At 47.6% G+C, this 27,922-nt stretch overlaps 1 protein-coding gene across 1 annotated transcript in view; it reads right to left on the bottom strand.

Moving 5' to 3' along the window:
* The window catches only part of SMC3 (structural maintenance of chromosomes 3), an 889,895-nt gene that overhangs the window by 277,760 nt on the left and 584,213 nt on the right, over positions 1–27,922 (bottom strand). Inside the window, exon 21 of the mRNA XM_086922774.1 lies at positions 909–1,067. Coding sequence (XP_086778900.1) covers positions 909–1,067 — 159 coding nt within the window. The remainder of the gene's footprint in view (positions 1–908; positions 1,068–27,922) is intronic.

The following is a 27,922-nucleotide window of genomic DNA, read 5'->3' as shown; positions in this document are numbered from 1 at the left end:
CTCTTGACAAAGCAGGTGAAGGAGAGACAAAGTCCTTACGATGTTTGTGAGACCTTCTCTTCGAGTCAGAGGAATCCTTCCCCGAATGATGTCTCGAACTGTGCTTCCTCCTCTTATGCTTTCTCCTCGAAGAGCTCGAAGCATGAGCGGAAGCCGACTTAGATCTAGACCTAGATCTATCTCTGGACTTTGACTTCGCTTTAGACCTCGAGTCCTCTCCAGACCTCGAACCCGCTCTGGACCTCGACGCCGATCCCGACCTCGACCGAGACCTTTGCTTCGACTTCGATCTCCGTGACGTAGATCTCGAAAGTCGCCCAGAGTCTTTTTTCACCTTCGCCAAAAGCAACTTTGCTTCACGCTCCCGAAGCGCCTTTGGATTCATCTTAAAACATGAATCGCAGTTCTTGACGTCGTGACTCGAACCAAGACACCACAAACAATCCTTATGTGGGTCAGTGATAGACATCATGCGGGCACAAGACCTACATGGCTTAAAGCCTGTTTTCCTTGACGACATCTCCGGAGAAGAACAAGGTCGTAAGAGAGAAACAGTGACAATTATCAAACAGAAAGATACTAGGTATCGCTGAAGATCCCGAAAACCGTTAGCGCCGGAGACGCGGAAAAAAGGGAACTGACGTCATCACGCCGGCGTGGGCCTGATATGGGGTCGGTGACGTCAGACGGAGTCACGCGCGATGCCGTGCTCCGGTGACGTCGTCCACGTCGGCGTGCTACGAAGAAAATTTCCGAACGTTGCTGACGCAAGGGGGATATTCACAAGGTGAGGAATCCACACGGCAGATGTATCTATCAGAAACAGCTTGCTACATTCACATTTGCATAGCTGTGAGTGGTATACCATAAATGAGTACCTAATGTCTGCATAAGGGACAAGAACTTACTTGTTGCAATTGGCGAATCTCATCGTTCAGCGCATCTACTCTCCTTTGATCTTCTAGACTGAGCTGCGACAGCAAATCTGTACCGAGTTCAGCCTTTAATGACTCGCGTGTAGATTCCATTGCATGTAAGCTTGCCTCCAAACTTTGTAAGCTGCGTTGCTAGAAGAAACACATTGAAATGTTAAATGAAACTCAACAATGTATAGTAGTTAGGAAACTTAATCTAATGCAAATTTACAATTCTGGGCTGGTAGCACAAAAGAAATTCTGTTTTTATCACATTTATTTAGAAGCAACACATATGGAGTTTACTAGCCAAGGTGATTCAATACAATTCCGTTTTCTAAAAAAACATACAGACCTCATGCCACCACTTACATAATCTCTGATATTGGAATATGAAGCAGAAGAGGTGTAGTAAATGCCTTTTTCCTTGTGGGTTTAGTTTTTGTCTACCAAGAAGGAATTGATTACACTGTGATTCCAGAAAGGTTAGCACAAAGTTATCTATCTAGAAGTGAGCTGTTCAGAAGCTGATAAACCTATATAAACATGCCCACAATTGAGCAGGGAGAGGTGGGAGAGGTTTATATGCCACACTCATCTGGGCCAATCCAGGGTGATGAAAATGTGTTAGGCCCAGTCTTGGCAAATCTTCCGCAGAACTCGAGGAATCAAGGCATGGGAGGAAATATTTAGTGAGGTGAAAGCTTCTGCTTTTAACGGAAAAGAATCCTCTAAGGCTCCACTCAACGAATACTGTAGGGCACAAAACAATGAGCGATAGGCACTGCTGTGAGCTGCAAAAACATCCACTTGAGGTGTGCACCAATGGGCAAAGATGTTCTGAACTCTCTCTGGATGGAGACTCAATTCATGGTCAGCATGATGATGGCAACTGAGGCTGTCAATCCAGGTATTCAGAGAGCTGGCAAATTGGCTGTCAACTTGTCACAATGCATTCCAGTGTGCCCAGCATCTCAGAGCTTCCAGATATAGGAAGTACGACTCCAATCATCCTTGTTTGTTGCCACACCACACTGTCCTTCAAGATCTGGATGGACTGACCACAAAGGGACGGGAGGAAAGCCTTGAGCACCATCAGCAGGTTTGTGTGGCATACCTCCTCTTCTGGTGTTCTGAGGCCTCTGATCTCCAGCTCCCTCATATACACACCGCACCAGAGATTGGAGGTGACTGTCACCACCAGTGCCAGGAGGACAGAATGACATCCTTTCAATGAAGTTCTCCTCAGCTGACCACCAATAAAAGTCTGCTACAGGTCCTTGGAGATCACAATCCTGACCGTCGGATCACCCTCATGCTGGAACCATTGCCTATGAAGGCTCCACTGGAGAGCCCTCATGTGCCAACATGCACGCTTGACCAGGTGGATTCAAGTGAACTGACCCAGCAGGTACAGAATCATCAGCACTGGATTCTGAGCTTACGCCCAGAACATCAGAATCATATCCCAATTATCCTGGATCCTCTGTTGAGGAAGGAAGGTTCAGAGCAATGTTGCATCCGGTAATTCCTCTAAGAACAGAAGAATCAGAGAAGGCTTGACGGCCATATAAGCGTTTTAATTTAATTTAGTTCATTTCCTTATGACATTGCCACCCTTCTGAAACTATTTTTAATACCCAGCGCTGACCCTAAGCCCTCATTTTAACCACTTCGTACCACGGTCTTTGCAGATTTGTCTGGAACGTGACAGTGATTCATTGACCTGCATTTCCATTTCACCTGTACGCGCACAACTGTGTGAAGGGTGTTTTCTTGATCACAGTCAGTCTCTCATGGTCTTGAATACACAGGTGTTCTCTCTGTCTTTAGGAGCTCGGCTGAGCCCCATCTCAACACTAACCCCCAGTCCATAAGAAACACGCTGGATGTCAAATTAGGTCAATTCTATTACCCCTTATTTACACGCATTCACCATCCCTTTAACCATTTGTAGTTTATGTAACACCATTTATTCATTTAACTTTTAGATACATTGCTAGTCCTGACGAAGACCCCACACTAAGGTTGGTCTTACCTAGTGTACCCAATAGGTGTCGAAACGTCGACTTCAGCCAACTCACAAGCTAGGACAACTTTAAATTAATGTGATGTGTCCATAGACTGCTATGTGTTTCCTTTTGAACAATTGACCTTGCACCAAGGCCGGACCAGTACTAATATGCGATGTTGATGTATATATGTCACACTACCTTGTCCTTGTCCACTACTCCCACTCCTTAACACCTTGGCTGCTAAGGGGTTTTCCCGCTGGGTGCTGCAGGTCATTGTTTCCCATTGTTCATGACAAGGTCAACTCGTCCTAAGCACAGGGCAGGTAAAACCCATGACGAGTTGACCTTGTCATTAGCAGGGAAGTGGTTAATCACCATCACTTTCCATCCCTCATTCCTTTATCACGAGCACCGTTCTTTTTTGCAAATGTTTCTATTACATTCAATATGAAGGAGCAACTGTGTTGCCACTACCGAAAATATCTAATCTAAAGCAAATAAACTGCATAAAATTGCAACAGTGACTTTCAGAATCTTAATGTTGAATGCAAGAACATTTTTCTGTGTTTGTACTATAACAATTTGTGCTACTTGGCCGCCTTTGTATTGTAATGTCTAGGTGAGACTTGGCATATTGATTGAAAAACCCAAGCTGAACAGCAAGGGTGTGGTCACCTGCGAAAGGTGGGAAGGCAGCTTTGGCAACTGAGCTTTGACAGCTAGTCTTCAAGGTACAGCATCTCAACCTTCTATGATAGGCTGCAACCAATGCTATCATCTTCGAGAGGATTTGAGATGCCAAATTCAAGACAAACAGGAGGATTGTGAACAGATATTGAGTGGACCCTACCATGAATCGTAGGCGTATCCTGTGTAAACGCATGACCGGTATATGGAAGTACGTGTCCTGTAAGTCGAGGTCCACAATTCAGTTTCCCATTTACAGTGCCAGAAGTACCCGAGACAGGAACAACAACCTGAACTTCTCCTTCCACAGATAGAAATTCAGGAGCCTGAGGTCTAGCATAAGACGAAGACTGCCATCCTTCTGTGCATCATGGTTGAAACTAAAAAAATACATAAGACGCTATGGCACGATCAACCCTGTCCACATCATGATGCATGATGATGTGGCCTCTGGCTGACGCATTATTTTGTACGCGTGCAAACAATAAAGCACGCATATGAAAGATTTGCTATTTCAGTCACTCACAACGATGTAGATGTAAAGAACAAGTTACTTACCTTTGGTGAGGCTCATATGGTTTAGACTATGTAGCCACAGATTCCTTTCCTTAGAATTATCCCCAGGCATCAGACTGGATCTGGAATGGTTTGTGAGCAGTATCACTGAGCGCCGGTAGGTGGCATCGTTCGGCTCTGCATGGCGTCATCCGCATCGGAAGCGAAATTTGTGGTACCTATATAGGCACCACCCAAGTGCACTAACGTTAGTTACTTTTTGCGACTTTCCACACCAGAGGCGTAGAAAACTAGGGCCCTGAAAGGGAAATCCCCTTTCCCTAGAAATACGTTTGCACAGCGGGGAGGATGGGTGGGTCGGTAAGGAATCTGCAGCTAGACAGATGTCTAACCAGATAAGATGTTATCCAAGGTAAGTAACTTGTTCATCTGATAGAGACTTCTAGCTGCAGATTCCTTACCTTAGAATAGATACCCAAGCAATACCTCCCCGGAGATGGGTCTGCAGACCAATTTCACCTGAGGGAGTCCTGCAAGAACGAACATTCAAAATGCCCATCTCAACGGAGTGGACTGTCCAGCTAGTAATGTTTAATGAACATGTGCAATGAGGCCCACATTGCTGCCTGACAGATATTCAGGATCGGAACTCCACGAGCTAAAGCAGTGGTTGCAGCTTTAGTTCCAGTGGAATGAGCATGCAAACCCTCAGTGTGTGCTTTTTGGCCAATACAGAGCAGATTTGATGAACACGATCCATCAAGAGATGATCCGCTTATGCATGGGCCGTTCTTTCTTTGCTCCAATATACCCTACAAACCAGAGGTAAGGCAGAGCATAAAAAGTGGGCAGAGAGACGTTTTGCCCTACGTGAAACGGAGAGACCACTTCCGTAAAAAAGGAAGCTCCCGTACCTTGGTGTCCTGGAGCAAACCTCTACAGGATAAATTGCAAGGGGTGTGGAGAACTTCGCACACATATCTTGCTGCTTTAGAAAGAAGAAGAAACCAGAAAAACAAGCACTGGCAACACCAAGTGACTGGCAATTCTTTTTTTTGTTCTGAGATCGTTTTCGCAAACCGTTATTGTTGGGAAAGTTGTCAGACCCTCATCAATCTAAGTAACATTAAGTAAAGGAAAATATTTTTTTTTGTTCCAAAAAGGCACATGTTAACATAGAAGTCCCCGTCACGAATGGGAACTACTCTGTGTGTGGATATGCTCCTTGTAAAAGAGAGGCATGCTTTAACTTACAGTGAAGTCAGACAAAAGTTGGCTGTGGGTGAAAGAAAACGTGGCTGACAAAATAACAGACTTATGAATGTAGTCTGGTGGAAAACCCCTATGTAACTATATTATATATATATATTTAGTAAAATCAAAATGTCAAATTAACACCTAACCTAAAAAAAAGCCAAATCGATCTGGTGTTGGCGGCCAGCCTCTTGCCTTTGCTAATGCTTTAAAAAAAATTTTTTTTTGTAAATCTTTATTACAATTAGATAGAGAAGGCTAAAGTGATAGATAAATAGAGAAGCTTGCAAAACAGTTGGAGGGGCTCTCAAAGACACAGAGAGAGGGTTTTATAGCTAGATAGATTACCTTGCAATGATAAATAGACCTAGAACAGTCTTGCAAAGATATATTGAATAGACTTGAAAAGATAGATAGAATGAAAGACTTGCAAAGATACATAGACAGATATACTTGCAAAGGTATACAGATAGACAATTAGACTTGCAAAGCTATATAGATAGACTTGCACAGATAGATAGAATGATAGATTTGAAAAATGGATTCCCTGAAATGGAGAAATGGTAATTTTACACCCCTTCTACGACCTCATTCTAGAATCAGTAAAACATTCATATGCCAAGGAGTGGGCGTTCGTGCAAGCTCCGGCATTATATCACAACCATGTGGGCGTGATGACTGTTAAACCATTATGAAATCGCATCACAACAGGTTATTTGAATAAAAGGGGTTGGTACAGTAAAAGCAAAACAGGGAATACAGATAACCTTTAACCGTGCCAACTGCAGTCCTTGCTGAGTTAGAGACAACATAAATAAGACATCTCATTGGTTGGCCTGCAACGTGTCTATATTACAGGCTCCACACCACAAATGTGTCCCAGCTTCAACAGAAATGGTAGAAAGATACCTGGCTGCAAGGATGACAACCACTACTTTGGGAGGAAGGTCAAATGCAGTCAGCTACTGCCACTCAATCGCCATGCTTGGATGTGCAGATTGTGCAGACCCAGGTGCAAGCCCTGCTGCTGAGACGAAATATTCTCCCAAAGAAGCAGCCTGATCAAAGAACAAATGCACATGCTAAGAAGTATCTTGTACCACATTCCCCTAGCACAATACAGAGCCCTACTTTCAGAACTTGGAGGAGAGGTAGCAGTCGGAAGGCATACATAATTCCTGTGAGCCACTCTAGGTAGAATGAGTCTCCGGAAGAGAGCCTTCTTGAGATCTCCAGTGCGCAAAAGTATTGGCATTGAGAATGCTCAGCGGAGGCACAGAGATCTAGCCTGGGTTCTCTCAAATGCTGGAAGACGCCCTACGCCGCCTCCATCTGCAACTACAATTTGTGATCCACTAGGCGCCGTTGCTGACTTTGTGTGCCCTGACGTTTAAAGATCCCACTGATGGTGCACTATCAGGGAAATGCCCTTATGATCCAGCATTGCCAGAGGCAGAAGTGGTTCTGGTCCACTAGACGACACTCTGCCGTTTTGCTGCAATAAGACCTGTTGGTGTCCATGAGGACCGGAACCAGTCTCCCCATGATGGGCAGCAGGAAGGTTTTCAACGCCAAGCAAATGGTCTCCAACTCCAACAGGTTGATGTGGATTCTTCCAATATCCACCTCCCACAGAATGACCTCAACAACTCAGCAGCGATACATTCATCACCACTGGGTGGGATAGAGAGGGATCTGCAGCTAATCCAACGGTGGTCTAGCTGCTAGACCACTGCTGCAGATCTTTCCCAGACCAGGATGGAATCTGAAAGTTTTTCTTGGTGCTGGGCCCGCTGAGACTTCAGATCCCACTGCAAAGCCCACATGTGCTACCTTGTCTAATCGGCAAGCAGGATTATAGTAGGCAAATGTACCAAGGCATCTTAGAGCCTGTAGGAAGGTACATCCTGACTATGGTTGCCCCCAACTTTTTGCCCTGTGTTTTAGCTGGTTTTGGACATAGTCGACCTGGGACCCTGCCAATCAGGACCCCAGGCCTACTGCTCTCTCTTTAAAATGGATTCCATGTACCCTAGGTACATTACCAATTGGTACTGGGCCACCTTATCAGACCCTGTAACTCAGGGCATAGGTGTACCCAGGGCTGCCAGGGACTGCAGCATGTATTATGCCACCCCTGGCTGGCCTCCTAAATTTGACACAACTGGCTGCATGACAGCTGGGGCAAAGTCGTGTAATCACCCTTTGCTGTAGGTGTAGTATACCTATACCTAACCCTAAAATGGACACACAGATTCCTATCAGTCACACCTATGGCAGGCCTTGACAATCCTGAAGGCAGAGTGCTTGGAATCGTGTGAGATGGTGCTCTGGCATGAGCTGAGCCTGTCTGCAGCTTGCGGAATCAAGCCCTAATAGCTGTTCCATGATATCGCATACCATATACTCTTAAGTGCATTATAATCCTCGCGGTTAAATGCTATCTTTGGTATTGCTTTATCAAAACATGTCGAGTAAGGTGTCATACGAATTGGAATACTAACCCCTCGCCAATTCTGGCGACGGGGTTAGCATTCCACCCTTCTAGAGGGACACGACATGTATGTAACTGTGAACCCCGGTTAAAGTTAACTGAAGCCTCAGCTCCACAAAATGGATGCTGCCACCACAGACACGAGTCTGACCTCCTGCTGCTGAGAGTCCTTCCAGCGAGGGAGGCCTGGACAAAGGGTTTCCTGTCCGGGGCGGTGCTAGCACCGTCCCAGACATGGTTTTGTGTATCCTGGGTAGGCAGGGCTTTTCAGGAAGGTGACTGCTGAGTGGCACCCCGGTGCTCACTACGCATAGGCCAGTCAGAACCAGTTCCAGGGGCACACCAGCCCCTGGCCTGGGGAAGTCCGGCAGGGGAGAGGGGTGTAACCACCCCCCTCCTGGTCCCACCCATAGGCAGGACCTAGTCACCGGGTCAGCCCCCTTTTTTAGTATAAAGATAGGAGCGGGCCCCCTGTTCAAATTAGATCATCTTTGGAATCAAGATACCACTTTCTTCGAAAGGACTTCACGATTTCTTCTTCAAGATTCTCCCTTGTGGCTAAGGAGTAGTCACCCTGCATCAAGCGGGCACCATCCTAAAGAACACTGCGGTCTGCTGCAAGTCCTTCTTCACGAATCCGACGACCCAGCTCGACGAGACCCGGCTTCCCTGGCACCTCTGACCTCTACTCACCTCTACAGCCAAGCTGAGAACCGTGAGTGCGACGAGACCTCGAGGGACCGACGATCGCCAAGACTGCACGACATCTTTACTGCAAGCCCACCGTGTCCTCCACTGGTGAGTGCTTTGGGGTCCGAGAAGCCCCGACCCTGCGCAGCTCCAGCACCCAAGGTCAGCCTCCCTGCATCTCCACGATCTGCGTGGGGCCCTTCTGCTGTTTGCTGTGCACCGCGTTGTTGGCTACTAGCCGGCTGGCTTGTGGCCTTCTGAACGACGCCCGACGACATCACTGCTGCTGGTCTGGTTGCTCCAGACTGGCCCTTGCTTCCTTCTTGAAGAGAAGCACCCCGGACCCTCCTGGTCCACTCCAGACGCCATTTTAGGTCCACCGCGTGGGCTTGAATTTGCCAAGGCTTTGTTGCCCAATCCTGGGTCCAGCGACGCCGACAGCTTCTATCTTCGTGGGACAGCTCGATCCTCCATCCTGGTCGCCGACAACGCCTCCTGGTCCGTGAGATCTTCGAGCTCAAGCGTCACCCACTCACCTTGTCGAGGTGGCTACCATCCGGTGCCCTCCTGGTGCCCACTGACTACTGGCTAGTAGTCTCGAACTTGGTCCCCTCTGCTTTCAGGTGTCATCTATCTTCGAGATCCAGGCTTGGATCCAACTGAACTTTCTTCACTGGTCACCGAGCAACTTCTTTTCTCCAGGCTCCTGGTCCGGCAACGAGGATTCCCGACGTCTTGAGTCCTATGCAGCTGCAGCCCCTGGGCTAGGTAACTTCGGCATTTCGGTGCCCCAGCATAGCCTCACTATCCAAGGGTCAGAATCTACTTTCGTTTTCTCCCTACCAGGTCGGGTTCGCCCGAGAACACTAACTTTTCAATTCCTAGCTACCATAGTATTTTGTCCGCATCTCGCGTGAGAGTGCACACACTGCACTCGAGTCCCCTAGGCCTCCTAGAAGTAATCTAACGATTCCCTAGTCAAGTCCTAGCGATTCCAAAAGCTATTAGTACTGTACTTACCTGCTAGGAATTTCGCATTCCACTTTCAGAGTATATGGTTTTCCGTGCCCCTCGGGCATTTGTATATACTGTGCTAACTTAAGTATTTTTTGTAAGAGTTTTGGTTTGTGCTTAGTACCCTGTCCTCATAAAGAGTACAGGGCTGTTGTGATTCTTAATAAATAACTGTTTATTTTCATAACACTTGTGTGGTGTCCTTTCACTGGGTATTCAAGGGGTATATGTGTGGTAAACAGCTGGCTTAACACGCCCTCTCGAGTCTTTAGCCTTAGACTGCTCGTATCCACGCTACTAGGATAGCTGGTCTATAAGGTTGACTTACAACCAATCATCAATAAGGGTTGCTGGACTGATACATAGTGTTCACTAGAATAGTGAGCACTGCATATCAGGCCACCTTCTCACAGAGCCACCTTCACTGAGACCCAGAACCAAGGCTGAGACATCAGGATAATAGCCCTAAACTCACTCACCTGGAGGGAATTCTCAGTAACACACCATAGCCAGGAAGGCTCTGAAGAAAGATAGCCTCTGCGAAGGAGTCTGGTCCGACTTCGGCACATCATGTCAGGAGGTTCACCATCATTTGCAGGTGGTCCAAGATTGACTGTAGCTAGCCTGCATTCAACAGCCAGCCGTCGAGTTAGGGGAAGACTGGTACCACTGACCCCCAAAGGTATGCTGCAACCACCGCCATCAGCTTCATGAACAACCATGGGGTACGGGACAGACCAAAACGGAGCATTGCAAACTAAAAGTATAGCCTGTGGGCCTGCAAAATAAGAACATGGAACCTGGGGTCCTGTAGTGTAGTTCCTATATCCCTCATAGGATCTGAGCATTGCAATAATATACACTATAGATTTGACATAGGACTGAGGTCAGTATGTCTCCATCGAGTATATTAAACTTAATTGTGTGTGTGCCAGCTAACTCAGAGGTCACTAGAAACTTTCTCGAATGAACAAGAAGAGATTAGTCTCTGACAAACGCATAAACATGACAATTTTGTTTCCCTTAGAGTTGGAACAATATCTTCAGAGCCGTGGAAACAATAGATAACTATTTCACTCAGTCAATCGTGTATGCTTCGTTTCTACAGAGTTGCACAGAAATAGAGAGACGGGCACTTCAATAACAAGCATTTACAATGCAATGGTCTCGGCATTATTAAAGGTAGAGCTATTGGCATTGCTCATGACATTTTTTTTCCATTTTTTTTTAAAAACATAAATAAATGGTATTGTCATTTACAATGGCAATAGGTGAGCATTAGAGAGTAGTAGAGAGTATTCGCAGACACAGAGCCACACACACTCGCAGACACAGAGCCACGCACACACACACAGACAGAGCCACGCACATGCACACACACAGACAGAGCCACGCACACACACAGACAGAGCCACGCGCACACACACACGCACACACACACACACAGACACAGCCACGCACACACACACACAGACAGAGCCACGCACACACACACACAGACAGACAGAGCCACGCACACACAGACAGAGCCACGCACACACACACACACACAGAGCCACGCACACACACACACACAGAGCCACGCACACACACAGACAGAGCCACGCACACACACAGAGCCACGCACACGCACACACACAGACAGAGCCACACACACACACACACACACACACACACAGCCATGCACACACACACACACACACACACACACAGCCACGCACACACACACACACACACACACACACACACACACACACACACAGACAGAGCCACGCACACACACACAGACAGAGCCACGCACACACACACAGGGCCACACAGACAGACAGAGCCATGCACACACACACACAGACAGAGCCACGCACACACACACACACACACACACAGACAGACAGAGCCACGCACACACACACACAGACAGAGCCACGCACACACACACACACACAGACAGAGCCACGCACACACACACAGACAGAGCCACGCACACACACACAGACAGAGCCACGCACACACACACAGACAGAGCCACGCACACACACACAGACAGGGCCACGCACACACACAGACAGGGCCACCTACACAGAGGCACAGAAAAACCGGGATGACAAGCAGGGAACAGAGTTCACTCAAAGGTGTTTGGTTTAATTAAACATATAAACACTTCTTGATTATTCCACTAGAATTGTCTCATCTGTAATTACATAAACATTTCATTACTGAAGCAACCTGAATTTGTAGGCTATTAGCAATTCATATTGGGCAAAGGTAAATCAAAATATATACATTAGGTCATACTGAAGTCAGATAAACAGTTAAAGAAACAAATCCCAATGCATTTCGGGTTCTGTAAAGCGCGAACCCTTCTTCAGGGAATGTATGAGGGATTCTAAGTTCCAGATAACATTCAAATGTTCTTATCCACAGGAACCTACAAAAGCAATAGGCACCAAAGTCTCAAACAGTAGCAAATATATACAGAGCCAATATATACATTTCTTACAGTCCATGCGAATAGAATTTGCACTCTGAAATAAATAAAAGAAAATGATAAGCCAATGTGAGGTGCGTTAACCCATGCACTAAGATTAAAAGATCAATGAAAGTGATAGCATCTGTGAAAACTATGGTGACCAAATGTGCAGGGTCTCCCGGTGAACAGTGCCAGTCTGGGAGTCTACTCTTCGTGATATGTTAAGTGTTGAATGGAGGTATATGCTTACCGCCCGCTTGGTTGAAAGATGCGAGAAAACAACCTCATATAATTCATTCGTGAATGAAAGACTCATTCGGTAAAATTGCTGCAACGGGATGTAAGACGGGAATATCAATATGCAAGCTGGTCGGAATAATTACGATCTGTAACCATTTACTCCAAGTGCCCATATGCACTTACCAGTGTCTACGCCCGATGTCGCTTAGTGGGATGAGGGACTCTTGATATTAGAAAAAAACTGTCCAATCCATCTGTAAAGAACAGCTTGCATATTGATATTCCCGTCTTACATCCCAGACTGGCACTGTTCACCGGGAGACCCTGCACATTTAGTCACCATAGTTTTCACAGATGCTATCACTTTCATTGATCTTTTAATCTTAGTGCACGGGTTAAACGCACCTCACATTGGCTTATCATTTTCTTTTATTTATTTCAGAGTGCAAATTCTATTCGCATGGACTGTAAGAAATGTATATATTGGCTCTGTATATATTTGCTACTGTTTGAGACTTTGGTACCTATTGCTTTTGTAGGTTCCTGTGGATAAGAACATTTGAATGTTATCTGGAACTTAGAATCACTCATACATCCCCTGAAGACGGGTTCGCGCTTTACAGAACCCGAAATGCATTGGGATTTGTTTCTTTAACTGTTTATCTGACTTCAGTATGACCTCATGTATATATTTTGATTTACCTTTGCCCAATATGAATTGCTAATAGCCTACAAATTCAGGTTGCTTCAGTAATGAAATGTTTATGTAATTACAGATGAGACAATTCTAGTGGAATAATCAAGAAGTGTTTATATGTTTAATTAAACCAAACACCTTTGAGTGAACTCATTTGAAGTTTATGAATTTTGTTTTAAATACCAGGAGACGACACTAGTCGCCCCACTAATGCTGTGCTCCACCTAATAGGTTGTGGTGATTCCACAGCCCTTTCACAATTGTTTCAAAGTTCAGAGAGAGACAGGGGTCTGACCTTTCTCCAAGGTGGTAGCACGCGCATACTTTCAAATTGGTAATAACATATTAACTAGAGATTACCTTGATAAATACAGGTGTACAAACATAACACAACCTAGCTGTATAAGCAGGGAACAGAGGCAGAGAAAAACCGGGGGAACAGAGGCAGAGAAAAACCGAGATGACAAGCAGGGAACAAAGGCACAGAAAAACCGGGATGACAAGCAGGGAAGAAGAGGCACCGAAAAACCTGGGGAACAGAGGCACAGAAAAACCGGGATGACAAGCAGGGAACAGAGGGACAGAAAAATTGGGATGACAAGCAGGGAACAGAGGCACAGAAAAACCGTGGGAACAGACGCACAGAAAAACCGGGGGAACGATATATCTGTAAGAGACATTAGTTAGTGATAGATTCCTTACCTTAGAATATCCCCAGGCGTCAGACTGGATCCGGAAACATTTACGTAGCAGTACCCCTGCGCGTCGGTAGGCTTTGTCTGCGGCTCCGCGTCCGTCGTGGGCGCCGTGATGACGTCGGAGTACTTAGACGCCGCCTCCGCGTGCTGACGTCAGTTCTTAGACACAGCTTTTCCGCGCCAGAAACGCAGAGCTATGCTAAAAACCAACACTGGTGCCTTGAAACTAGGGCCCTGAAAGGGGATGACCTTAACCCTAGATATCCGTTCGCAGAACGGGGAGGATGGGTGGGTCGGTAAGGAATCTATCACTAACTAATGTCTCTTACAGATATATTGTTACACAAGTAGTAACTTGTGCATCTGAAAGAGACACGTTAGTGATAGATTCCTTACCTTAGAATGGATACCCCAGCAATACCAACCCCGGTGGTGGGTCTGCGAAACAATAATCACACCAGAAAGTCCTGGAGAACGGAACAGCCAAAGAAGCCATCCCTCCGGACTTGGCTGTCCAGGCAATAATCTCTTCCAAACGTGTGCAGCGAGGCCCACGTAGCTGCCTGGCAAATGTCCTGCAAGGGCACTCCTCGGCCCAAGGCAGTTGTAGTCACCGTGGCCCGAGTGGAATGAGCCCTCAGCCCAACAGGGGGTTCCTTCTTTGCCAAGGAGTAACACGCCTGGATACACAAGATGATCCACCGCGAGATGGTCCGCTTGTGCACCGCTTTCCCCTTCTTAGCGCCCACGTAACCAACAAAGAGTTGGTCATCCACCCGGAACTGCTGTGTGCGATCCAGATAGAACGAGAGCGCACGTTTTGGGTCCAGACGGTGGAGCCTATCTTCCTCTCTCGAGGGATGCGGAAAGAAGGTGGGCAAGGTGATGGATTGCCCGATGTGGAATGCTGTGACTACCTTGGGTAGGAAAGAGGGCCTTGTCCGCAACACAACCTTGTCCAGATGGACTGAAAGGAAAGGAGGTTTACAGGATAGAGTCTGGAGCTCACTCACTCTCCTGGCAGAGGTGATGGCCACCAGGAAGGCAGTTTTCAAAGTAAGAAGGCGAAGAGGACAGTTGTGAAGTGGCTCGAAGGGAGCGCACATCAGAAAAGTAAGAACCAAGTTCAAGTCCCACTGAGGCATCATAAAGGGCACAGGAGGGAACGTATGCATGATGCCTTTCAAGAATCGATTAACAATAGGGGACTTGAACAAATAAGGTTGCTCAGGCAGCCTCAAAAAGGCTGAAAGAGCAGAAAGGTAGCCCTTGATAGTGCCCAGACCAGAGCCCTGCTGGGCAAGAGAAAGAAGAAAGAGAAGAACCTCAGAAAGAGGGGCAGAGAGAGGACCATGCCACAAATCTGTTCCACCTGCAGGCGTATACCGACTTCGTAGAGGGACGCCTGGCTGCCAGAATGATGTTACAGACTTCAGGAGGCAAGTCAAATGGCCTCAACTGTCGCCGCTCAATCTCCAAGCATGGAGGTGGAGACTGGACAGGTTCGGGTGGAGGACCGTCCCCTGCTGCTGCGACAGAAGGTCCTCATGAAGAGGCAGACGAACCGGGGGATCGACTGACATACTGAGTAGCTCGGGATACCAGTACCTTCGTGCCCAGTCCGGAGCCACAAGGATGACTTGTGCCCGGTCGCACCTGATCTTCTTCAGCACTCTGGGCAGAAGTGGTATAGGCGGAAAGGCGTACACCAGACCGCAACTCCACTCACGACAAAAAGCGTCTCCGAGCGAGTGCCGCCTTGGAAATTCCAACGCGCAGAACTGATGACATTGCGCGTTCTCTTCGGTGGCGAATAGATCTAACCAACGCTCTCCCCACTGCAGAAAGAGACCTTGCGCCACGTCCGAGTTCAGACGCCATTCGTGATCCATCATGCACCGGCGGCTGAGTTCGTCCGCCCTGGCGTTCAGAGAACCTGTCAGGTGTTGAACCACCAGGGTCACGCCCTAATGTTCCAGCCATTGCCAGAGGCGCAGAGCCTCCTGGCAGAGGGTCCACGACCCCACCCCGCCCTGTTTGTTGCAGTACCACATGGCAGTGGTGTTGTCCATGAACACCTGCACTACACTCCCTCGGACAGAGGGGAGGAATGCCTTCAGTGCAAGATGAATCGCCTGCAGCTCCAAAAGGTTGATATGGAGCTGGGACTCCGCCAGAGACCAGAGGCCTCTGATCTCTGCCTCTCCCATTTGGCCTCCCCAGCCCTGGAGGGACGCGTCCGTTACAACTACGTGCTCCGGTTGGGGAAGGGAGAGGGATCTGCCGCTGACCCAATCGCGGTCCGTGAGCCACCATTGCAACTGTCTCGCAGTGCCCACCGAGATCAGGACTTGGTCGGACAGGTTGCCCTGATGCTGGGCCCACTGAAACTTCAGGGCCCACTGCAAAGCCCGCATCCGCAAACGGGTGTGATGCACCAGAAGGATGCAGGAAGTCATCAGCCCCAGAAGCCGCAGCGTCAACCTGACCGAAACTCGGGATAAAGGCTGAAAGATTGGAATCAGAGCCTGTATATCCCGAACCCGCTGTTCGGGTGGGTAAACTCGAAACTGCGCTGAGTCGAGAACCGCTCCGATGAAAAGGAGCTTCTGAGAGGGGCACAGGTGTGACTTCGGCACATTGATGGAGAACCCCAGCTGGTGCAAGAGGTCTGCCGTCGTCTGGAGGTGGCCGACGACTGTCTGGGGCGAGCCCGCCTTCAACAACCAGTCGTCGAGGTAAGGGAAGACTGAAACCCCTAGCCTGCGCAGATAAGCTGCGACCACCGCCATCACCTTCGTGAACACCCGTGGGGCGCTGGTAAGGCCGAAGGGGAGCACGGTAAACTGAAAGTGCTCGTGGCCTACCGTGAACCGCAGGTAACGCCGGCAGGACGGGGATGTGGAAATAAGCGTCCTGCAAGTCCAACGCTACCATCCAGTCTCCTGGGTCCAGGGCAGCTAAGACCTGAGCCAGAGTCAGCATCTTGAACTTTTCCTTCCGGAGGAAGCCGTTGACGTTCCGTAGGTCCAAGATAGGGCGTAGGCCCCCTTTGCCCTTCTTGGGTACCAGAAAGTAGTGGGAGTAGCAACCACGTCCTACTTCTGGCCCAGGAACGCGCTCCATGGCCCCCTTGGCCAAGAGGGCCGAAACTTCCTCCTGCAGAAGCCGCAAGTGATCCCCCGATACGCGGTGGTGTTGCGGTGGCATGGCTTGAGGAGTCGTCTCGAAAGGGAGGGAGTAACCCCTTCGGACAATCTGCAGCACCCACCTGTCCGAAGTGACAGTGCGCCAGAGAGAGTGGTGATGGCGAACCCTGCCCCCCACTGGCGTCACATGGGCCGAAAAGCACGGACTAGGAGGGTTTAGAGGCGGATGCTGCGGGGGAGGGTGTGGACTGGCCTCGCCGTTGTCCCCGACCGCCTCCAAGGCGATTTCCACGGCCGCCACCGCTCTGGATGGTAGTCTGCGGCGTGTGGCTGGCAAAACGTGTGGGGGCGCCCCTTCCTTGGCCACGAAAGGAACGAAAGGCACCCATTTGCTGGCGCGGGGCCGAGAGGCCCAAGGACTTGGCCGTAGCCCTGGAGTCCTTAAAGCGCTCAAGCGCATGGTCTGCCTTGTCGCCAAAAAGGCAACGGCCATCAAACGGCATGTCCATCAATGTGTTTTGGACATCTTCCGAAAAGTTGGCGGACCTCAACCAGGCGTGGCGTCTAATCGCCACCGTCGTTGCCATCGCTCTACCTAGTGAGTCGGTGGTATCCAGCCCACACCGGATAGAATATCTGGCTGCATCCCAGCCCTCCACAAGGGCTTGGCCGAGTTTGGCCCGTACCTCCAACGGACACTCTGGCAGCAATTCCGCGACCGTATCCCACAGAGAGTGGGTGTAGCGGCCCAAGAGGCATGCGGTGTTGGAAGACCGCAGTCCAAGACTAAGGGAGGAGAAGACCTTTTTACCGTACATCTCGTACCTCTTGGATTCCCTGTCCGGCGGAGCCAACGGGAATGCGGTCTGGGAAGTGGACGCCTGGATGACCAGGCTCTCGGGGGTGGGGTGGGTGGACAGGAAAATTGGGTCGCCCGGGGCCGGGCGGTGGCGTATGGCCACGTTCCTATCTACGGGTGAACCCGTAGCGGGCTTGGACCAAGTGCCCAAAAGACCACTGGCATCCCCAAGGTCACCTTGTCCAGTCCTCTTGAGACTGACACTCTCTGGTCAGAGGGTCCTCAGACCCCTCCCAACACTCATCACCCATCTCCTGATACTCAGGGTTGTCAATTAATGGGGCCGGCTCATTGAAGTAAAACTCCCCAAGCACCGTCGAGAGCGGCGCCCAGCGGCGCCGTTCCGATGTCTGAACCGGAGCGAGGGAGGCATCGGGGGCGGCGCCGTCCTCGGGTGATACCTGACGGACCGACGCCGGGGGGGGGGTCGTAAGGTCTACCGGCGACGACCCAGATCCCGAAGAGGGTCCAGTGGGGTCCGGTGGCGCCGGGCCCGAAGGCGCCGGCGGCGTCGGGACCGTTGGGCCCTGCGGCGCCGGGGCCGAAGCACTCGACGGCGTTGGGGCCGAAGCCCCCAACCCGCTAGGGGCCCCAGACGGATCCGCTGGGCCCGAAGGCCCCGCGGAGCCCGTCGGAGGAGAGAGGGACCTCATGGCCATGAGGAAGCGCTCGATCTCCCCCGGCGTCGCGTCTCGCCCAGGGACCGGAGGATGTGGAGCTGGACGCGGCGCCCGCGACTCTCTGACGGAGCCGCGTGGGCAGTATCACCCGAATCCCCGGCCGCGTCGCGCGAGCGTCGGGGGGAGTCAGAAGAGCGATGACGCCTCTTCGACTTCTTGTGCTTCTTACCTGATGACGACTTCGACCCGGATTAGTGGTTTCGACCCGGAGTAGTGGTGCCGACTCTCGGAGCTGCGGTGGCTCCGAACCTGCGACCTGTTCCTCGACCTCCCGTGGGATCAGGACCTCTTGCGGCGCGGGACCGACTGCCGGAGTTCGAGTCGCCTGCGGGACCGCTCTCGCCTGGCTTTCGAAGAGAGGGCCCGGCAGATCGGAGCAGGCCTTGTCGTCGTGGTCGACGCCTAGACAAGTTAGGCACAGGTGGTGAGGATCCGTGACCGACATCGTGCGGTCGCAATCTTCGCAGTGCTTAAAGCCGGGCATCCCTATGGCACCGATCGGAGTCGTACGACTTCGAAAAGATGATCAAAATGATCCAGAAAGTTAGTCAAAAAGTGACTAGAAGTACTGCTTTTTCCAGATCTGCGCTTGCTGGCGCGGAAAAAAGAAGAACAGACGTCAGCACGCGGAGGCGGCGTCTAAGTACTCAGACGACGTCATCACGGCGCCCACGACGTCGACAACGGACGCGGAGACGACGCCTACCGACGCGCAGGGGTACTGCTACGCAAAGGTTTCAAGGATCCAGTCTGACGCCTGGGGATATTCTAAGGTAACGAATCTATCACTAACGTGTCTCTTTCAGATGCAAGCTTTAGACTCTATACACAACAAAAACTGCTCTAGCTTTTGACCAGGGCTGCCTGCCTGGTAATCTGTGATGCCATCTTCAGTTCCCGGCTTGCACCACAAGCTCTGTGAAGCCCATTTTACCAAAAGTGATTTCATCTTATAAATAGGGAGTGTAACTTTCCACTGTGGACAAAGTTGCAAAGTTGGACCTCAGGCTGCTACAGCACATCCACAGAGTCAAAACTCGGCAGGGCTGAGATTTCCCTGACAATCTGCGGATTACTTTAATAAATCCCAACCGCTCCCCCAACGTCCACAATCCAACTGGCCCCCTCAACCACTGACAACAGCAGATTCCTCCCCATAGGGATCACATTTGTTCCTTATGTAGCACTTCTGTGTAGCCTGATACATCCATTAATATTTTATATTGACCAATCTCCATTTCAGCTCAAGCAGCTCCTGCTTATCTGAAGGAGCTACGACTGTGTACCGAGGTCCCTCTGCACAAACAGCAGTATTTACAGCTGTAAGTGATTAACACATACTAGCATTAATAAATACCAGTAGCGCCCGCTGAAACTAAACAAGGAGTGAAAAACGCAAATCGGCCACAGGCGCTTGCCACTGAATATTATAGTGACATCCGGGAATAAAAATGCTAATCCGCTACTGTATGGAAGGCGGTTTTGCAATATGTGTTGACGACAGCACAACAGCTGCTCCCAGAAGTTTCGCCAGTGGCGCATTTCTCAGCCAACGATGACAAACGACGCTCTGCGCACTCGGATCAATATTTTACAGGCGGAAAAGTAAAACTGCAAAGCTCACAGTGTGGTGCGAGGCTGAGTGAAGAGGGCCCGTGGCGAAGCACGCGAGACATGAGACGGGTGCACATCAAACATAATACAGATACAGCAGCAGCACCGAGGCGAAGCGCCCCCCTACCTGTGCCAAGACATCGCCGGGTCTGCAGAGCGCCCGCGAGGCGCCGATCAGGGAGATCCCGGACTGCGGCAGGCTCCGACGAGGGGGAGGGAGGAAGGAAGGGGGAGGCACCAGAGGGACAGAGAAGAGGTGGGAAGAGACGGAGCAGGAGGAGGACACTAGGGGATGGATCGTGAAGAGAAGCGTCCGCCATTTGCATTTAAGCCCCGTCCTTTTCAGACCGGGGGGCGTGTTTTTCATGACGACGTCACAGCGAGAAATATGCATTGATTAATGCATGGCTGGAGCATCCTTTGGCCAAAAAACAGCCCATTAAATTAATTGTCGTTACGCCGGCGTACTTTTACGGTGTTTCCAGCACCTTGCTGTACACTTTTGGTCTAAATAAAATAAATTACGCCACGGTGTGCAATTTCAAATCTGTTCGGGTAAAAATCATGTCGTAGGAGCAGAGGACTAATCCAAAAGAACAGAATGCAAATGGATTATGTTTGGAGCACTATTGTTTTGTTTTTTGTTGCTATGATTCAAAGTGGATGTAAGGACTCATTTTGCGGTAAAATATAGCGCTAAATGGCTGTTTTGCATTTGTTGTAGTTTTTTTCAAAATTTCACACAATTTCGTACCTCCCTACTCTAAATTCTGGTGAATGTTCTATGGGCTGCGAATGGGAAAAATGCTTCAACGAAGTAGTGTACATTAACCTAGTTTTTCCCAGGCAAAGTTTTCTCAATTTCTCCAACTTCGCAGATGACCGTCATAAATTAATTGTCTCCTTGTTTTTCACTCCCCCAAAAATTGGAATTGGTTCTTTGGTAGCTGAAGTGATTGCATTGTTGCTGTTATTTAGAACCAACGTGGAATGATTTGCTTTAACGAGAGACAGCCATTGAACTCCAGGTGAAATAATGCAGAGTGAACTTCTCCGTATAAATGTAATGTGGGAGATAACACACTTCACAATCCCGTAAATCTTTAGCAGGTGGGCACGTATACCGAGGTAGTTTCTAGACAATTTTAAATACCGTTATGAACCACTAATATTGCCCTTTATATCTGTTTGGAATCACTATAGGTTGAGCCGGTCGTGTTAGAATCCAAACATATGCAATTTATTTTGTACACCAACCTCTGCAACAGGCGCTTAACCCACTAAACCATTTTGCCCCCCCCCCCCCCTGTGTTGACATCTCACATTTCCAGTAGCTTTGGGTAACGCGGTTGGCACTTTAAACTCGAACGTATGATTGAAAGAATATTTGCAGCAATGTGACGTCACAAGAGGCTCCTTATAGGAAACAGAGCGCCTGGAGTCACCACGGGCCAGATCCATCCTCAGAAATGAGATCTGCTCCCACGGTAGGACCCCCGCCTCCCGCCCCCACCCTTTTATCTCCTGTGATCTGCACATTCCCACAACTTTACCCCCGCTCCAAAGGGGGATTCATCAGGTTGGAAAATTGTGTCTCGCTCCTTCCTTTCAGCCAGGGCCGTGGGGGTCCGCTAGGGACAGGCTCGCCCCCCTCCGATCTGGACAGGTGGGGATCCCCTTACAGAAAACAAGCCCATGCTTTCATCTTAGAGGTCTTTTGATGTAGAAAGTATTTATAAACGTATGCTGAAACCAGCCATTTGTGGTTGGCGTATATTGACTCTCAAAAGTACTTTCTTAATAATTTTAGGTAACAACTATGTTTATAAAAAAAAGTGTTTTAAAGTGTTTTTAAGTTTACCAAGCAGGCAACAGTGAAGACCACAACACTGGAATTGTTTTAAGGCTCAAAAAGAACTGTTACAATAACCCCTATTAAGTCATACTCCTCATATTGACTCCGGAAGGATGAAAAGCAATGTTCGCACCGTAGACTGAAATGTCTCACTAGCTTACCAAATGCAAGAGTTTGGCAAAACACATTTCACCTCACAATGCGTAGAAAGCAGTCGGAATTGAAAAGCTTTACAGTGTGAGGTTTCATGTAGAATTGTTCTCTTGTTTTAGTCAATACCAGGTAAAGTATATATTAGAAACGCTGATTGCTTATATAGAGACCAGATATTTACAATAATTCATTACCCAGGATTTTTTAATTATCTTTAACTGTTATCATTTAGGTAATCAAGCACGCCCCTCCCATCCTGGTTCATTCACAGTTCATTTCGCCAGTGGCACATTTCTCAGCCAACAATGACAAACAACGCTCTGCGCGCTCGGATCAATATTTTACTGGCGGAAAAGTAAAACTGCAAAGATACAGCAGCAGAACCGAGGCGAAGCGCCCCCCTACCTGTGCCAAGACATCGCCGGGTCTGCGGAGCGCCGTGAGGCGCCGATCAGGGAGATCCCGGACTGTGGCAGGCTCCGACGAGGGGAGGGGGAGGGAGGAAGGAAGGGGGAGGCACCAGAGGGAAAGAGAAGAGGTGGGAAGAGACGGGGCAGGAGGAGGACACCAGGGGAGGGATCGTCAAGAGAAGCGTCTGCCATTTGCATTTAAGCCCCGTCCTTTTCAGACTGGGGGGGCGTGTTTTTTCATGATGACGCCACAGCTAGAAAGAAACGAAAAAACATGCTCCGAATCTGGAAAAGACAGGGCTTAAAGGGAGTGACGCCTCTCTCCTCCAATGGCTGGCTAGCATTTACGAGGCCAGCCAATGGAGAAGAGGGGCGGGTTAATGCCCCGTACTAAGAATCATTAGGGGCAAGCGCAGCCTACGGTCCTCGACCTAAAAAAGGGAGTTTATTGAACAATCTTCTTTCTCATGCTAGAGATATGAACTGCTACAATCGTTAGACAGAATGCAAAGTATAATGTGTACAGCGTGAGCAGTAATATAAAATAATACTGTAATAGCATTGTATGGTTTCTAAGCCATATAAAAATACATACATAAATCACACAGGCTAAAATACTCAACTGGTGCTTCTAAAATACGCCTACCCAAGTGTACCAAACCTAGTTCTAGTACGAGGGAAGAAGTAGGTGCTGCTTTAGCATAAGTTTTAGTTTTGCCAAGAATTGCCAAAGGTTTCTCTAGGTTCTAATCAGCTCCATACTTAGAATGATAGAGGTTGGTATCTCTTTCCCGGGACTCGATTTCCCAACACCCTGCAAGCGGAGTCAGAAACACCTGGAGGTGGATTCTCGGCAGGAGGATGACAGCGTCTAGTCAGTGCGTCAGCTTGGGAGAGGGCTTCCTTCGGGACTTGCTGTGGTGAGCTGCGTCGTGCAAGTAGGTAGTCGAGTTGCACCGAACCACACCGTGCTTTGCCATAGCAAGTGAAGGCATATTTATACCTTGAAGGTGTTTAGGAATGTCAGTATTGACGTAAAAGTCGGGCATATGAACGTCATGAATGAACCCCTAAGGAATAGATGTTCATGCATAATAAAGGAGTTCTTGGGAGAAATCAATATTCAAGCAAGGGGAAGTTCCAAAGAGCTTAAGAGTCTGGTTTTCCAGGAACTCGTTTGACGTAGATGAACGGATGTAAGTAGCCATGCCTGTATTTGGGTAGCATGGACTATGCCTAAATAAGGACTGAATTTCTATGCCTATATAAGGGTAATGTGAATTGTACCTATATAAGGGCATGAATCTGGAAATTCATACAGAATCTAAATCGATACACAATAGTCCTGCCGGTGCAGCACAACCATCCAATCTCTTGGATCTAGGGCAGATAGAACCTGGCCAGCATGTGCACCTTGAACTGGTTGTAGATGTTGCAGATCTAAAATAGGACAAATGCCTTTGCCCTTTTTCAGAACAAGAAAATAAAGGGAGCACCATCCAGTTCAGAGTTCCAATGTCAGGACCCAATCTACAGCTTTTTTCCCAGTAGAGGTTGAACTTTCTGCCGCAAAATGGACATGTGGCACTTCAAAAGTCACTCTGATGATCATAAAATATGAAAAGGAGTGGCAAGGCATACCCCTTTGAACTATCTGCAGGGCCCACCTGTCACATGTTATTGGCTGCCACCTGCAGAGGAAATTACGGCTCTGCCTCCCATATGGGAGTCGTGTACCGCTAAGGGCAAACTAAAGCCGTTTGGAGACTGCTTCAGGGCAAACTAAAGCTGGCATGTTGGATCTACCTCCAGTTACTGGACACCGAAAATGCGGGAATTGCGCGTGCTGCGACTCAACGGTAACTTTGATAATATTTACTGGAAACACACAACATTCACTAACTGTCTCACAAAAAACGTAGTGTACGGAATATGGTGCCCTTGTCCAAAATTATACATCGGCAAAACTTCACAGGAAGCAAGACAAAGAATTACCCAGCATAAGTCTAGGATTAGGAAGCAGGTACCCAATGCACCGTTAGTCCATCATTGGTCTAGACATAATCACAGGGAAAAAGACTTACGTTGGACAATTATTTCCAAGATCGAGAATGACCCACGAGGCGGGGATATGGAATTTAAGTTAGCACAAAGAGAAGCGTTTCTAATCATGAAATATAATACTGCGTCATACGGACTGAATGAAATATCAGAGATTTATAGAGAAATTCCTGGATAAATTTCACCTAGCTACTGTCTGAAAAAGTCACACCTAGTTACTCAGTGGACTTCTCTTTCATCAGTCAGGTGCTTAAAACAGTGGACTTCAATGACCAGAATACAGTGCAATGAGTTATGTAACCGTGTGTTAATCGAGGTTGCCCAAAAACTCCTTTTCAAGTAAATACCGCTTTAAGACGCTCGCGGCCCCGCACAAGTGAGTTTGGTTGACTAGGAGATTGCATCCAGCAAAACTAGGTGATTGCGTCCAGTAAAACCCGCAGCGCCGCCCTTATAACTGATCTCCCGGCGTAGTAACGCTAGCAATGAGATTATGGCCCCAGTGATTACGCACTACGTGGCAAAGAACTAACAACACAGGCAAGCAGACTTATGATTCTTGTCCCAGACCGATACCCTTTATCTCATTAGCACGGAGACTCTGTTTACATCCCACATGTTTAATTTATTGCAGACTCCGGCGTTGCGTACGGGTACACCCCGACCTGAAATCTTGATTGCCCAGCAAGCAAAAACATTAGGTAAGCGGTTCCCCTGTCAGCCTGCCGCTGAGTTAGAAGTTCTTTCTGAAAAACTAATCCTGGATAGCCCCTCTTGTTGTTTTCCTCCGTCTAGGCTAAAGAAAGAACCCTTACAAAGACAAAAGGTGAGCTGGCTCCGTATTTAGCCTAGGTTTAGGGCACACTAACCTACTGTCTTATATGTAATACCTGTCTATTTGTTTGTTTGTTCACAGTTAGACTTACATTGGATTTTGCTCCTACACACAGGATACCTAAGGTAGGCGTTGGCTTAAGCACCAGTGGTTTCTCCAGAGTGTTTTTTTCTTTAAGTTTTAGCACAGTTACGCTAATTAGTTTCATCAGTTTTTGTTTTTTAGAGATCGTGCTTTGGTCCTGAGGAGAACGCCTACACTTAGGGGGTTCGAAACGCGTCGACCTCGATGGTCCAGTGTCATATATATATATATATTCACTGAAAAAACCATAGGTTTTACACACGTTATAGTTAGGAAGTAGCATTTGAAAAATCTATGAAATTCACTGAAAAAACCATAGGTTTGACACCAGTTATAGTTAGCTGGAAATTTTACTGACATAAAACCAATGAAATTCCACGTTATAGTTAGTTGGACTCACTATAACTTGCGCGTGTAATGCACTGCTGATGACATTACATATTACATCACTCATGACATGGTCAGTGACATCACTTATGACACCATCCAGTGAATGTGTGTCTTTCGAAAAAATAAATATGTTTTATATATGTATATGTAAAGGTCGAGGAAAGAATAAATGTTTAAATTATTGTCTTAATGAATGTTTTTTTCAAAAAGAAATGATTGGATAACTGGCTTATTAAGTGTACCTTAGTGAATACATATATTAGCGAGTAATGTTTAAATATTTAAATATATGTATCAGTGTTTCACTTTGTGAATAACTGGCTGCATGGGTTGATGAGTACCTACATGTGTAGGTATTTGGGTTCTTAGATGTTTTTTTAGTATCAGTATGAGTGTTTCTATGGTTTCATGGGGGTATTACTAATCACATAGATGCATGAATGACTAACTCTCTCTTTGTATGTGTTTAGAAGACACCATATGTGCAGGACTGTATGGGTGGTTGAGTGTGTATAGTTTTATATGCAAATAAATGGATGTTCAATAGTTTATTTGCATGTGTGAGTATGTGTGTGAGTAACTTTTGGATGATTGTCGGTGTGTAACAGGATGTATAGGTGTATCACTACATATGATGAGTGAGTATATGTATGAGTGACTATATAGAACTGTTGGTGAATGAGAGAATGTGTATATAGATGGTGGAATTACTGAATTGGTTGTTGTAACTGGTATGGGTATGTCCATTTTTTTGAAAATGTTAATTTCTATTTTCCAATATGTGTTTTAAGGGTTACATTACACTTAAAGGAGGTCTGTCATCAGTGATGTCATAAGTGATGTCACTGACCATGTCATGAGTGATGTAATATGTAATGTCATCAGCAGTGCATTACACGCGCAAGTTATAGTGAGTCCAACTAACTATAACGTGGAATTTCATTGGTTTTATGTCAGTAAAATTTCCAGCTAACTATAACTGGTGTCAAACCTATGGTTTTTTCAGTGAATTTCATAGGTTTTTCAAATGCTACTTCCCAACTATAACGTGTGTAAAACCTATGGTTTTTTCAGTGAATTTCATAGTTTTTTTGAATGCTAGTTCCTAAGTATGTAATCACGTTCGTAACTACATAGTGTCACCGCCTACACGTCCTGAGAAGCGCATGTAAAGTCACGTGACTTGAAAACAAAACTTCCAATTGGTTATTAGTAGTTTCTGTTCTGGAATATACACGAAGCACTCCACCCACTTTCCTCACAATCTTTTCTACTCTCAAGAGACAACAACGTCGAGCATCTTCCGGAAGTCTTTGCTGAAATGGCTTCCCTACCAGATTCATCTTCCGAATCTGAAGGAAATGAGCGACCACCGTTAAGAAGAAAAAAGGAATCTTTCATTTGGCAATTTTTCACTTATCCTGAAGATCAAAAGAAAGTGAATGTGCCAAAAGTAACCTGCACGATATGCAATTCGGAGCTCTCAAGGGGAAATCCAAATAAAAAATATTCCTTTTCTGCACACACCATGCAGCGGCATGTTAAACAAAGGCATCCTGAGCATTATGCAAAAGCATCGACAAGAGCCCTGGCCACGCTATTACCATCAGAGGTGGCCAGCACATCTTCTGGTGGACGACCTGTATCTCCATCGAGTGCTGAGATGGACTTGAGACCATATCTTGCGAAGGTGCATATGAAATGCAACGAGTGTGGAGAAATTCTTTTGTATGGAGAGCAGAGCCTCGTTCTTATTAAACATGAAAATTGAAAGTCACAAATGCCCCAAGAAAAGATCGATTTCTTCACTTCATTTTCAAACTATTACATACTGAAAAATGTAGTAGCAACTTTAAGAAATCGAAAGCATTATAACACTTCTTCCCCCCCCCCCAAAAAAAAAAAAGTTATTTTCAGAACTAATTCTTTCCACCAAAACATGCTCGAAGAGCATATTATAAGATGTTTTTTCACCGCTTTATTTTAGTGCGAGACCGGGTGCGCGCACCCTTCTATCGCGTACAGGACCTGACACTCCCATGTGAAGTCATGTGACTTCTAAACAACACTTCTAATTGGTTCTTGGTAGTTTCTATTCTGCAATTTACACGCAGCACTCCACCCACTACCATCACTTTCTTTT

This window comes from Lissotriton vulgaris, chromosome 5, assembly GCF_964263255.1.
Source record: "Lissotriton vulgaris chromosome 5, aLisVul1.2, whole genome shotgun sequence".
In the NCBI taxonomy this organism is placed as follows: domain Eukaryota; kingdom Metazoa; phylum Chordata; class Amphibia; order Caudata; family Salamandridae; genus Lissotriton; species Lissotriton vulgaris.
This window is presented reverse-complemented; position numbering and strand designations above follow the sequence as displayed.